This window comes from Hippoglossus stenolepis, chromosome 4, assembly GCF_022539355.2.
Source record: "Hippoglossus stenolepis isolate QCI-W04-F060 chromosome 4, HSTE1.2, whole genome shotgun sequence".
Lineage (NCBI taxonomy): Eukaryota > Metazoa > Chordata > Actinopteri > Pleuronectiformes > Pleuronectidae > Hippoglossus > Hippoglossus stenolepis.
In genome coordinates, this window is record NC_061486.1 from 16,799,585 (window position 1) to 16,814,221 (window position 14,637).

The 14,637-nt window shown below is 41.5% G+C and overlaps 1 protein-coding gene across 1 annotated transcript in view; it reads right to left on the reverse strand.

Moving 5' to 3' along the window:
* Positions 1-2,016: 2,016 nt before the first annotated feature.
* Positions 2,017-14,637, reverse strand: part of pdgfd (platelet derived growth factor d) — a 52,294-nt gene continuing 39,673 nt past the window's right edge. Inside the window, exons 6-7 of the mRNA XM_047339594.1 lie at positions 7,285-7,502; positions 2,017-4,832 (exon numbers count right to left, since the gene is read on the reverse strand). Of these exons, the coding sequence (XP_047195550.1) occupies positions 4,698-4,832; positions 7,285-7,502 (353 nt within the window). The 3' untranslated portion in view covers positions 2,017-4,697. The remainder of the gene's footprint in view (positions 4,833-7,284; positions 7,503-14,637) is intronic.

Here is a 14,637-nt window from a genome sequence, read left to right on the forward strand (position 1 = left end):
GATATATGCATGCATAAGAAAAGGAAATATGCATTGTGACGGCAGCATCATCGAAGACAAAGTGAGTTGACATTTTGTGTGTCTGTGTGTGTTTGTGTGTGCAGGCACATTTGCCCCAAGAGAATGATAAGAAGCTGCTGACAGACATAAAAACAGCCTTCTAGGAATGATGGGTTCAAACAAATAACATGCTCCTTCTGTCTCTGACTGTCTTTCTTCCTCTTTTCTGATTGATCTCTTTCCCTATAGTCTCTTTTACCGTCTCCATATTTGCTTTGCTTTTTGCCTAAATCTTAATAATTCTGCTCAGTTTTGTTTATCTTGCTGTTTGTCTCATTTTCAATTTCCATCATCCCCCTCGGGACCCTCTCTTTGAATAACTCAAAGACCGGTCTAATGGATGCATGGATGGACAGTTGGACGGATGAATGGACGGATGGAAAAATATCTGGCTAGTTGGTTGATTGTGGGATGTGACTGGCTGGCTGTATGAGGGAGACTGTAGTGAAGCGATAACGGCACAGGAAGTGTTGCCACAACCACTGGGGCGAGAAACACCCTTACATAAATGGGCATGAAGCATGCACTGCAAATAAAGATGGATGACATGACAGCCCCCTAAAAGTGAATCCAAAGCGTCTTGATCGCACCCTGTGGGCTGGCTGCTTCACAGGTCATAACCCCTAACTCCCCCATGTTGGTGGATGGGACACTGACCAAAACTAAAACGTCTCTAAAAGATGGTTTTCTGTCATTATAGGTAAATCAACATTGTGATGTTAAACATTGTATACTTAACATTAGCATATTAACAGTGTGATTGTAACGATTTTAGCATGCTGATGTTAGCACTTAGCTAAAAACTCTCACTGTGACCAGGTTCAGCCTCCCAGAGCTTCTAGCATGGTTGTACATTCGCCTCACACCACAAACTCAGCTCAGGGTTTCACATACTGTAGGTGCGGTGTTGTGCTCTTGATGGCTGTTTCCCAGATTGGAAGAACAACCAAGCCAATCAGATATTAATAGGTGGCACTGGAACAGCAGCTTGATGTGTGAGAAAAATGGCAACAGGTAAAGAACAAACGTATATGTGTATACACAGGTACTAATAAATCAACTATTTGTTATTTGCTGCTTTGGTTTGGGCAAAATAAAGTTGTTCCCAAACAGAAAATGGAAACTTGGACACAACCACTGCTTGACAAAGTAAAAATAAAATCACTATTCAGTCTGATGATCAGACTATAATTGTTAGACATTTAACTGGTGCAATGATACGAGCTGTCCTCTGTTTGTGGTGTCTGACAGCGGCAGAGAAGATCAACAGCTTCTTCATAACTATTCATTCAAACCTGAAACTTGACTGTCTGTGCTTGTGTTGACACTTAAGACACTTCACAGTTTTACTGTGAAGTGTCTTAAGTATATTCATAATAAATGTTTTTCTTTCACAAATGTTTTTTCATTAATGTTGCATAAGTTAATTTTGCCAACCTCTACACTGTCAAGAACTCTATGTCCTTCAACTTAGCTAACTATCTATATGGTAATTTTGGTTATAGTTATTAATTTAATTGTTAATCAGAGTTCCAAATTTGTAGTTAGTACTTTTATGAGACTTAATCAATAAATCTTTTCTCTTCCTTTGAAGGGTGGTAACTTTAACCAATTAAAGTTATTATTTAATATTCATATTTGTAATATTAATATTCAATATTTTATTTTGATAACCAAATTTATTGAATGCCGAAAGGCACACCATTTTATGGTATCACATTTAATGCATTATTGCACAACATATGTGTACTATATGTGTTGTCGTCTGGATATGCAATGGTTTGAGACGGAAATATTGTACAGCCCTTGTGTAAGATACCCGCTGAATCACAGAACATTTTCTATACGGTGAGGTTTCCACAGGTTATCAAACAAGCCATTCTTTCATATCAAATAACACCATGTAAAGTCAAACATCTGACAATTAAAAAATAATCAAAGCACTGGAGGCAGTGATGATAGAAATATTTTATTTATCAAAACCAAGCTGATATTTTTAATAAAACAACTGAGAATGACAATAAATTATTTAGGAAAAGAATACTGCTTCATACAGACTATTTTTCTGAATACAACAAAGGACATTTTTGTGTTGAAACTAAAATCATTTCTCAGATTTGAAACATGACAGGCTGAAAACTCTGGAGCAAATATTTTTGAAAGTAGATTATTCTGAAATGTTCCCAAAGGTCTTAGCTGTTCTAAGTTGGTGTGAGTAAAAAAAACAAGCAGGTTTAAACGTCAGACTTTGAAATACACATGGTTCTATTGTCAAGAACCACAAGAGGAAACTGAGCTTTTTGGAGCGTGCAACAATGGAATGTGCTGATAACGCCGGCAAACTGGCAGACACAGGATGCACACACACCCCTCACATACATTAATATTCCCCCCCAAAATATGAAATTTGATTTCATAAAAAGCTCTAACATCTGTGTTGGTACAGTAACTATACATTTTACAGCAAAGCACATTGGAAAAATAACATGTTACCTAATCACCATTCGGCTTGCTGGAGTTGTCTGAAAATATAATGTGTGTTTGTGTGTGAGAGTGAATTGTGTCTGAGATAGATGACTTGGAATATGACTATCGCACAACCCTGATACACTTTTGAAACATATTGGTATCCCACACCTGCCAAATATCATGCGTGACTTACAGCACAGACGTGCACATAAAAGTGCTGCCAGCACACGGCTGATGGGGTTTTGCTGTGACTGAGGAAATCATCTGTGTCCAGTTATTCTCTTTTTTTGGTCTGTCTCTTAAACAGGAGTAGTGCGTCAAATCCCATTTTCCCTGCGTGAAGCCAGCCTGTAAGCGAGCTAGTGATGCTGGGCTACGCAGCAGGTGAAGATGGAGCGATGACAGATGACCACGTCTTTTATTCCTCACAGCTGGCCCATGTGTATGGAAATGTTGAGCAGTTAGTTTGAATTCTTGCTCCCCTGTTGCTTTGATACTCGAGCTCCCCACCTACAGACACAACACACACACACTGGCAGTCGCACTCACATGCCGGCCACTCACATGCTTGTATCTGTTGCCAGCTCTTACAGACTGTTGGTAACCCTTAACCCCTTAAAACAAAAGGACCTCTTCCTGAGCACACACACACACACACACACACACACACACACACACACACACACACACACACACACACACACACACACACACACACACACACTCACTTCCTCTCTGAAGTATCTGTCTTATTTTCAACAAAGACTAACAGCACTACTCTAATTCTCTCAGATCTCTTTTTCACTGTGGTGCTGCAGCAGACATGCAGAGCGGAGGGTCAGATAGAAGTACTTTTATTAAAAAGACAAAGCTACTCTCCGAAAAAGTGATACATGCTGTTTGAAACCACTGAAGGAGCAGCCATTTCTTTCCTGTGTCACATCTTGAAAGTGGTCCCCCCCCTCTGCAGCTCTCATCCACGAGTCCTACAACTCGGCAGCTCGATTGCCCCTTTTCTGCCAGCCACTTTCTCCTAAAATACTTCCCCTCCGTCTCCCTTCCTGAGCGTCTTTCCTCTGTTATGTCTTTAGGGTCTGAAGCTCACTGGTTTTATCCGTGTCGGCAGAATTCCGGTTAGCAACTGGAATGCCAGGAATGTTCAGAATAAATGGGCAGCGGCCTGATCTGACATCTCCTTTGGTGCTTTTGAGGCTGAGTGATGAACAGAGCGAGAAAGTGTGTGTTAGAGATGGAGTTACCGAGGAAGAAAGAATAGGAATGGGAAAGGGTATGGATGGAGGTACAGACAAAAGAGAAGCCAGGATGTATTCAGACAAAAGAGCTGTTCACTGAAAAATAGAGCAGAGCAGGATTCAATATAAATAACTACCGTTTTTTTCTTTAAGTAGCAGTGAAAGCCTGGAGTGAGTGAATGTGTGTGCGAGTGTGTTAGTGTGCAGCTCAGACCTGGAGGGTTGTGGTTAGCCTAATTTCACATCAAGATAAAGTGGTATTTTGGTTTACACTTCCTCCAAAGCCCTCTCACCCCCTCCTTCTGTCTCACGCTCACTCATCTCAGCGGGCTCCTGGCAGAAGAGGTGCCCGAAGTTTCTAGAAACAGTCTTATTCTAACAAGCCTAAAGACATACATGTGAAATTGGAATAAAATACTGGTTGCGTAGCAGTCTAAGCCAATTCTTTTTTAATTGTAATCTAGTTGGCATCTAATAAACTCTATGAATTAAAATTTAAATGTAATTTTAATTCGGTATTTGTGCTATGTGGTATTTTTTCAATTCAAAGGAGGAAAAACTAAGTGAATTCCTTCGGAGACGCTCCACTGTTATTTTAACATTTCATGGAGCACAAGTGATGTTTATTTTGGTCAAAACTGTTGTGATTTTTTATCCATGTTGCAGGAAAGTTGAGTAACAAATATCTTTGGCTTGAAACATTTATGCATTTGCAGTGGTGTCCCGTGAACAGAGGAATGTAGTTGGTTGCAAGACCAGAAGTCATGTGATGCGAGCTGCGGTTTGCCAGTCATAATGTTGCTGTCTTCTTGACCGCGTGTCTGCGTTGCTGTTGTTACATGAAGTCCGTTGCAAAAAGAGATACAGAAAGAACTCGTCCAACAGTTCCAGACGCATGTGCCTGTCTGGAGTGTCTCAGCGAGGAGGCTGGGAGGGACACGCACACTCGCACGTTTCATGGTGTGAGAGGAAGATCTCGTCTATGATCCAACGCACCCGTGGCCGCCGATGGCGTTGAGGCAAAGTGACCTCTGGGGCGTATTTCAGCACCTGGAGGAGACAGAGAGTAAGACATCAAGGACGATGAGACGGAGAAGCACAAAAAAACTTCCCTTAGACATTGGTAGGTGTTAAAAACCTATTGTCATGTCGTGATTCCAATAAACAATATTTGAAAATAGTTAAGTATATATCTTTAAACCCTTTGAGATGAATTACGCGCTAAAAAACGTGACATTGAAGCAAGTGAGAGAAGACAAAACTTTGGAAGCCATGACATGTACACTCTTGTCCACTCACACCGGGATCCCTTTATTATTTTGAAATTCATTGGGAGCTGGAGTTCTTCCCAGCAAAGATATATCCAGAACAAGTTGCCAATGGATTGACTGTTGACTTTGCAAAGAGAAAACAGTGATCAGTATGTGAGGGAAAATACCAAACATCAGGTATTTAAATAAAGGGATTTAGTAAAGCCGTGTTGACACAGATTGCAGTGGCAAACAGACAGTCTGACATAATATGAGATTTTTACTACATCAAAAAGTTGACATATTGTTTTTCTAAGCAAAAGTTTGATAATTCTTTACAAATGTAGAGTCAAGAAAGAGTTAACATGGGTTTGTTTACACTACGAGTCTACAAAGCTGCTTTCAGACATGCGCTGAATGCCGAAAATCCTCTGGACATTTGCAGACATACTCTAGGGGGGCTGTATGCGTGAACGCAAATGTCTTCGCAAGAGCCTCCCGACTTTCTGCCGTCTTTCTCCAGCCAGTCCCTTAGTAATAAGTCAACAGAATGTCCGCATGTGAGAACGGAGCAGGAGAATCCTCCACAGGATTCACCGTGATCGAGTGGGCGCCTTGATGATATTTCTAATTTGCAACAGATGCAAAAAAAAGAAAAAAATCATAAAGAAAACAAATATCACTGCATGAAGAGTTGTTCGCCTGTAAGAAAAAGTCCGGACACAATTCTGCAGACATCCTCCTGAGGTCATGTATAAAAATGGTGCTTTAGAATCGTATTAATTTTATCTGACTCTACTGTAGGTTGCCACATTGTTCGCAGGTGCTGTTTCTTCATGAGAAATCAACTAAAAGTACAAACTGTTCCACAGGTAATGCAGTGAGTTCGTTCTTCAACGCTCGGTAAACTGCAGGTGGCCTCTGACTCATGTCAGGACTCACCAGCACTGATACAATAGTCTTGATTGATAATGGGTTTGTCAACAAGTTAAGTAACTGGGGGAAGCTTTGACTGGTCTATGGCTGCTGGCTAAGAGAAGAGAACAGGGTGGAAATCTCTCATAAAAATGCACAACCACACATACAGGCAGTTCAATGCATGTACAATATACACACACTCATACACACACTCAGATACACATGGCACAATTGCAACCTAAACTCCACTTTTGTCTAAATTCCCATTGTATGAATTTTAACAGAGAGAGAGAGAGAGAGAGAGGGAGAGAGAGGAAGAGAGAGAGGGGGGAGGCCCTACAGACCATGTTTCAATAATGAAACTACACAAGAACAAAGACACAAAGCGATGGAGGGAAGAGAGAGAAGAGAATGAATGACAGGCTTAAAGAACAAGAATGGTGCTTTTGCAAAGAACTAAATTGAAAATGGGAATTGGAAAGAATGAAAGGATGATGGAAGCCCAGAGAGAGAAAGAGTGATAGAATGCCAAACAGTGTCCTGAGACAGATATGGAGAGATGGGAAAGAGAAAGACAGATGCAACATAGAAACAAATGGAGGAGAGCAGCAGAAGGAAAAAGAGTGAGGCTGCTGGTGCATTGCTGCTTCATTGTTGATGCAGCGCCTGCCACTGCACGCCCGGTTTCTCCTGCTTCTCTGAAACCGCATCACTCACTTACTCACACACACGCCGTCCTTAGCCCCTCGCCGATTGTGCACCTAAAATGTGCTGGGAAGTTTTCATAGTCTCACGTTCCAGCACAGCTCACATCTGAATTACATGCTGTCATGTTAATGGAAAAAGCTTCAGTGTGCCCCGGCACATGCTGAGAGATATTAAGTTCACATCTTGGTCTATATCAAAATTTACATTTTGTATATAATTATTGTGCGTAAGGAAAGAGAATCAACATAGTAAATGTAAACCCATATAAAGAATTTAAGCATTTTAGATCAATTTATAAAATTGTGTTTTAGATTATTTTAAATTTCTTGTGGTGTAAGAGTTTTGGAATGGAAAATCTGAAAAATCGCCAGGCATCAGTGACCAATGCCAAAGCATCCAGCAAATGCTTTACACACAGAATGTAAGTAAATAGGAACGAGGCCAGGTCACAAACAAAAACTAAATATTTGCTTGTGCTTTTGTAGGTAAAACTGCATACAATGTGGAGCAGTAAATGATGAAGATTTTTGAAAAACAAATGAACAAAAAACTCTCAATATGTCATTTGGGTGATGCGTTGCCCACCAGTCTGTGGGTGTGTATCAGTATCTGTGTAAGAGCTGTACCTCGTGTAGTTTGGGCACCGTCTTGGAGGCCTGACAGGTGCAGCCGTTGTTCCAGTTGTTAGTTCCGCAGCCGCAGTTGCCTCCGCAGCGTTTGACCAGCAGACATCGAGGGAAGAAGACGGCGTTGGTGGCCCTCAGCTCCTCGCGCAGGTTTACAGAGTAGTTGCGTGGGGTACAGCTGTAGCGCTTGACATCATCATATAGACGGTTCAGATCAACTGGATGGACACAGAGACAGGGGGGGGGAACGTGTTAGATGAGTTTCTGTTCTATTCATCATGGAATCCTTTTCTTTATTACAGCGATAACACACGACACCCCTAACTTCAATCCATCATCTGAGAGGTTACTATTCTGTTGTCCAGTGTACAACTACAAACATTTGGTTGGTTTTTCTTTCACAATAAATGTTTACTAGACAGAGATGAAAGAATATAACGGAAGAATGGAGGTGAGTGAGGCAAAGTGGCTGTGATTGACTCAGCACAGAGACAAAGTCTGAACACAAAGGCCAGGGGAGGAATTAATTGACTGTAGATTGGATATCGTGACAATCTACAGTCTGAGTCCTGGACCTGGCTTGGCTTGCAATGCTTCAAAACTAATTTCAGAAAAATCGAAGGGATTATGGGACAAGCTGATTGTATAAACGACTTAAGTCCTGGTCAAGAGGGGGGAAACCAGGAGCTTGATGTTCATTTGATGGATGACTGTATTTTGTTTTTAATGTTATTACACAGACACAGTGATGCTCAAGGCAAATTTCCCAGTGGGACAGTAAAATCTACCTCCTACCTCATTAAAATCTGTCTGTATTTCTGTATTTCTCTCCAGTATTGGCATTGGCATAGAAACCGCTGAATGAAAAAATGCACTGAGCAGCACAAAGAGAACCTGAGGTCAAAGGCTGCTGAATGTTTGTTAAAGATGGACAAAGAATAGATGTGGTTAAAGGAAAAACCACAATCAACAATCCTCTCCAGCATTGGTATGGATTTTCTAGGAGTGAACTATGACAGATTGAAAGAGACACATAATGTATTTTCTGTAGATATAAAGGGAGCACTTTAAATTGATCATATTAAAAAGGCCACCCAGGGCGACCACATGTTGTTAGAAGGACAAGAGATGAGCTCTGATCAGTGTCAGACGGACTGCTCTCCTCTAATAATCACCACACTGTTCATTACATCGCTGGTGATTTGTCTTGGCCATTAGACCAATGATTTTGCTTTACTTTAGGATAAAAAAAACACAACTGAGTGACTCTTTTATGAACTCGATAAAGTTGGTAATTATTTTCTTAGTTCTGCAGAAGTCTTGCAATGCGTGTGCCCTTGTCTTCTGCTCTAACAGCTGCCTGTAACTACTGCATTGTGATAATTAAATGTCTGCCTGTCTTTTAAGTGGTAAACCAAGGAAAACATTATTGCACTGCCACTTATGGATAATATCTAATATAAGTCATCATTTACAGTAAATGTGAAAAGCACAATTGTTTAGCTCATTGCAGATGTTCCTTTTCATAGTGTAGAAAAAGCTTTTTCATACTTGGAAATGTGCTGTACATACTTGCTGTTAGACAGGTGGGGAACCATTTTACTATCAAGGGCCATTTTATTCTTTAGAGCAGGGGTCTTCAACGTTTTTCAGGCCAAGGACCCCCAAACTGATGGAGAGATGGAGCAGGGACCCCCTACTATATATATTGTATATAATTGTGTTTTATATTAAACTGGGCCTAGTGCCATGTATAAACATAGCTACCCTGTTATTGTGCATTCAATACTAAGCTATTCAAATAATACACAGGTTCATATATTCATGTTTTTATTTTAAACATTTGCAAGGTACAGGGTGGCCGTGCCACTGCCATTTATAAACATACATCTTGCATACAACACTGAGCTATTAAAATAATTCACAGATTCATGTTAATGTGTATTTAAAGACATTTAAATTGGCCTTTCAATTACTGAATACAGATTATATCACTCTAACCTCTTCAATGTGATCATTGAAATTAGGCATCTGTGAGATGCTATTCACTGTTGTTTAAATGCAGGTCATAGAGAAACACTTCTTGCGGTGCCCTTTAATGGTTTTTCAATACACTGTGCCATATATGTTCTCTGCCCTTTGAATGCACTCAAATTTGACCTTGTCTAGAGCTAGCAGCTCTGCAGCGGCAACAAAGCACACTTCATAAATTCTCCTCCTGAATGAGCTCTGAGGTTCTCAGCTGTTAGTTCGCTTACTACACAACTTGTCTCCATTTGCCTCTTAACATTGTGTCTATGACAATGTGGTCTAGTAGCCCCATAATTCTGCATACATTTGTGCCTGCAACTCATAAAGTCCAGTATATTTGCAGCTGTAATGACACTGGCAAAATTTCACAAATGTAATTATAATAGTACAAATATTTGTAAAAGGTTAATAGCATTAGTCCAATTGGCTCCTGAGGTTCAGATTGGACATCCTTGAGCACCCATTGGCCTACTGAGGCTTTACTACCTGCAGGAGCCACTTTGAGAAAGGGTGACTGAACAGCCTCTCAGCAAAAGAAACATGACAAGAAGAAATTGCTGATGCGTTCACCTTCATGGTAGAATGCAACTGTCCTTCGTCAGAAAGAAAGTAGGGGGAGAAAGCACTTATCACATCAAACAGCAGCTTCTAAACCCCATAACCTATCAGAAAGACTGTATGATTGCAGCCTGATTCTCTCCAAGCAATGTACACCTACTGTAGCACGCCCCCAGGCAAAGACAACAAAGAGAGGAGATCTTACACTGACTGAACAAACACGTCAACTCGATAAACCACTGAGGCAGTGAGACGGGGTAAATTCTGTTTTTAAATTAGTCAAATGTGTTTAAATTAAGTTTATTTTCAGTGGAAATAACTACAATTCTTCAGTTCATTGAAATACATCAGGCTTTTGCAATGCAACACAAAACTAAGACTTGTCCAAATCAATATTTGCAGTCTACTACCGCAGCAACACTTAGAAAGGTTGATTTAATATTGGGTTATGTTTGAGCTTCACTGCAACAACTAAACTTTAAGGATCACTCATAGAATAGAACCTGCCTTGAAATTGCACACACACCTCATCAGTATAACGATAACAAATCTGCCTGACATGCAATAGTGTGTCTGTGAGTGTGTGTGAGAGAGAGATATATAGAGAACCCTATGGGAAGTGCAGAGGGGGTCAAGGGAAACCTAATGGCATTGATAATCAATAAGCATTTGTTCACAAAAATAAATCTCTTCAGTGGGGGTTTCCATTCATGACGCAACTCATGTGGAAAACCCAATGAACAACACTGAAGAGAGACAGAGCGAAGAGCAGAAGTCCGCAGGGAAAACAGGGAATGTATCAGAGTGCATTTAGTGTGAGTAGAGACATTTGGGAAAATGTCAGTTTACACATATCTGTTCATTTGAATAAATCTGGTCCTTTTCTATACAAATAGCAAGAAAATTAAAATACGGATACGATTTTGCTACAGGTTAACATAATGTAAAGGGCAAACAGAGAATATTTACTTATTCACTTAGTTCATATTTTATTATGTTCTAACCTAACGTTAAAACTATTTAAATTAATTTCAGACCCTTGATACTTGAAATTTAGCTGCGTCAGTTTCTCCTGATCACCTTTGAGAAGTTTATACAACATGATTTGAGGGGTGCCTGTGGTCAACTCAACTGATTGGACACGATTTGGAAAGGCAAAGGCACACACCTGTCTACATACAACTCATATCAGAGAAAAAACAAACGATGAGGTTGATGGCGCCGCCTGCAGAGCGCAGACTGGGTTGTGTCGAGGCTACTTAACACATTTAGCTGCATGGAAGGTGCCCAGGAGGAAGAATTAAGCATTAAGAATGAATTTCATCATCTTGGGGTAAAAAACAAACCCAGCATTCTGCTACACTCAGACTCATCATAAAAATGTTTTACTTTAAGTCTCCTTCATGAAAAGGTACACGCTCTAGAAAACCCTCATGTCCTCTTTATTTGATTTTGGCAAAAATAATTCTGCAAGCGATGTAATCATAGTCGATGACAGAAATGCGAGACTGTCGAGAGTCACGCCAAGTGTCTCCAAAGTTTGTTTGCACTTGACAAGGGGATGCAAGGCCTGATATAAAAGGAGCTGCTATACAAAAGTACATTGAGTCTGGCTCTGATGGCACATTCTGTCTTTTAACACCAAATGCAGGGGGGACAAAGGTGTGCTGTGGATTTGTGTGCAAGCTCTTTCAGGGCTGAGCTTGTGTCTGTTTAAGGGGAATCGGTGCAATCTTAGAAAAGCAGTGGTGTGGAACATTGTCAGGGAGTACGAGAGGGAAAAAGACAGACTGAGAGCAAGCAAGACTGTGGGAATGACAATGTCACTCTTATGGCCACCAATGTCTGTCTTTCATAGGGTAACTTTTGAGACAAATTTCAAACTAAAGACCCAGTTATCGGGGGACACTTTGTCCATTTTGGGACAAATGCTAAGGCCGCATTTTGGAAAAAGACGCCAAGTTTAAGGTGAAAGTTAGGTTAAGTTTGTCAAGTCGTGGTTATGCTCAGAGAATTACTTGCTGCACACAAGAGGATTTTGTGACAATCCAGTCACGATGCATGACCACACACTTGCCGTTTCAACGATTTCTGAGTGGCATTTTCAGAGACTTGGTAACACACAGAAACTTACGTGATCTAATGTGACTTCAGGATTAAAAGCAGACATGGAGGCGGACTGTCGATGTTGTCAGCCATTTTCTGCTTTTACAGGACACATTAAACACACTCTCCAACTGAAGCCACAATTCCACAGATTTGTCCTTTTCTACTGTCCACTCCTCACGGGAAACAGAAGTCCTATTCACGCTGTCGGCAGCCATGTTTTGGTTCTAAACACATGTATGCATCATTTGGTCGGGGACACTTCTCTGTCAGCTCGCTCTCATTGGCTATTGCAGGTGTCAGTCAGTGTTCCTGTCATACTACAGTCTCCCTGTTTTTGAGTTGTAAATAGCAAACATGTTCACCCCGTGATCCTCGGGTGGGGTGAATCAGTCTCCTGGAACAATGTCCTCAAAAGTTTGTAAAAATCTGCTAGTCTTTGTTTTTTATTCAAACTGATTTATGCGAGTGTGTGCATGTTTGTGAGTTACTCGGGCGCAAAGTGTCCCAATTAATATTTTGATCAGACTTACTGTCCTTCACGGGAACAAAGGTGGATGTGAGCCACTGAGTGTGTGCGTCTTAATGAAAACAAAGCTGGGCTGCTGACTGTGGCAGATTTCTGCTCCGCTGCACAGGCTGAATTTCCAATTAGAGGGAGCTACACTGTACCACAGTGTATGAAAGATCTGCAGCACCTATGCCCCTCTCTGTGTAGTGCTGCAACATGCACAAACTCCCCGTACATGAAGCTGCCTCATGCCAGCAGAACACACCCATGCACTGATAAATAGAGATAGATTTGCTGTCAAGCGCACATACTTACCAAAGAACAAGCGAGCCCTCGGGTAGAGAGACAGAGAGAGATACAGAGGCACAGGTGAGAGAGATGGGATTGTATACACACGCGTCCTTAAGTATATTCTCCACATGAATGACGTGTGTGTGTGTGTGTGTGTGTGTGTGTGTGTGTGTGTGTGTGTGTGTGTGTGTGTGTGTGTGTGTGTGTGTGTGTGTGTGTGTGTGTGTGTATGTGTGCCAAATTTTTATATCTGCTCTGAGACATCGGCTCTAGCTGTGCACCTCCGGATAAAATCTATTGCCTCAGTGACTGCGGGTCATTGGCACTGACTTCACAGTGAAGAACTGCCTTGAACGGCTGGTCCTGTGTCACCTTAAATCTGTCATTGACTCATTATCCGACTCCCCAAGAGCAAACTGCTCATTTTGATGATGCAACATCTTACTCAGCCCCTGCTTTTACATCTTAAAGGGGACATATCATGAAAATTCCACTTTGTTAGTGCTTCTACACGTTAATGTGGGTACTGGCATGTCTACCAACCCAAAAACTCTGGAAAAAAAACACTTGCGCGTTTTGTTATGGTTCCTCTAAGTCAGAAACGTCATGCTTGAGTGACTGGAATGAGCTTCCTGTGTACTGTGTCGTCACAATACACTGGAAGTCTCCCTACATGGCCTTGGCCCACCCCCCACCTCATCCCCCCCCACCCTGTTACGCCGGGTTTAACCGGACGCAGTGAGGCTGCGAGGCAGTGCAGCGCCGTTCTCAAGCGCGCAGCCGCCTGGCTGTTCACGGGACGTGCATTTCTCGCGCTGGTCAGCCCCATAGACTGTATATATAAGGTCAGCCCGCGATTCTGCTTTTCCCGCTTGTTGTTGTACCCGTTGAATGTCGGGGTTCAGGGGTAAATGAAGGTCTTCATAGCCCCCCCCTCTCTTTCTCTCTCTGTCTATCTGCTTGTGGCTTGTAGTGGATGGGCAGAGGGGACATTTAATTATGTGATTGGGAAAATTAAAACTCCAGGACAACAGAAGGGGAATACAAAGTATGGAATGCATATTTGATAATTTATATCATATAAAATATGTAATTTATATCGTTTAAAATCATGGGGGAGAGGGGAGGGGAGCTGGCTCACTAGCATTTAAAGGAACAGGCACTCAAAACAGGTCACTCTGTGGAGGGCTGTTTTATATAGGGTAAAAAGGGTCCTGTTTTAAATGATCCTTGTGGTATTTTGACCAAAGTATGTTACAGACATTTCATTAAGACCCCAAGGAACCATATCAACTTGTGGTAAAATGGGCATGCTATGTCCCCTTTAATATGAACAGGGGCTACTTTTTCCCTTGGTAATCTCTAATATTGATTATTTATATGCTACTTTCAAATTCAAAATATTTTCACACCCCATCTCATTAAATGCGTCGACGTACACTCAACTAGCAGACAAGCTAATATTATAATAGCTCTGTATCCTACCCAGCACAGACGGGATAATGTGGTTTCAATTGAATATTCAACACTTCATTAGCACGGTTTCATCGGCTGCCACCTTTGCTATATTTGATCATAAGGCAGCAATGTGTCTCCATCACAGTCATCACAGCCCCGACTGATCATTTTCCTCAAATTATGGAGCCGTATATGACTTTCCCCTCTGCTGCACTGTACCACAGAGCTTTAGGTGTAGCCTGCAATGCGAGAATAGAATAGGGCCTCCTGGTGCGTGGGTCTTTTCTTGGTCAGCACTAGGCTACACGCTCCCCCCTCCCCTCCCCTGTAGTACAGTCGACTGCACCAGTCTGCAGAGAAATACTGGGAGTGCAGCAGAGTTGTTGTGGATCATCGTC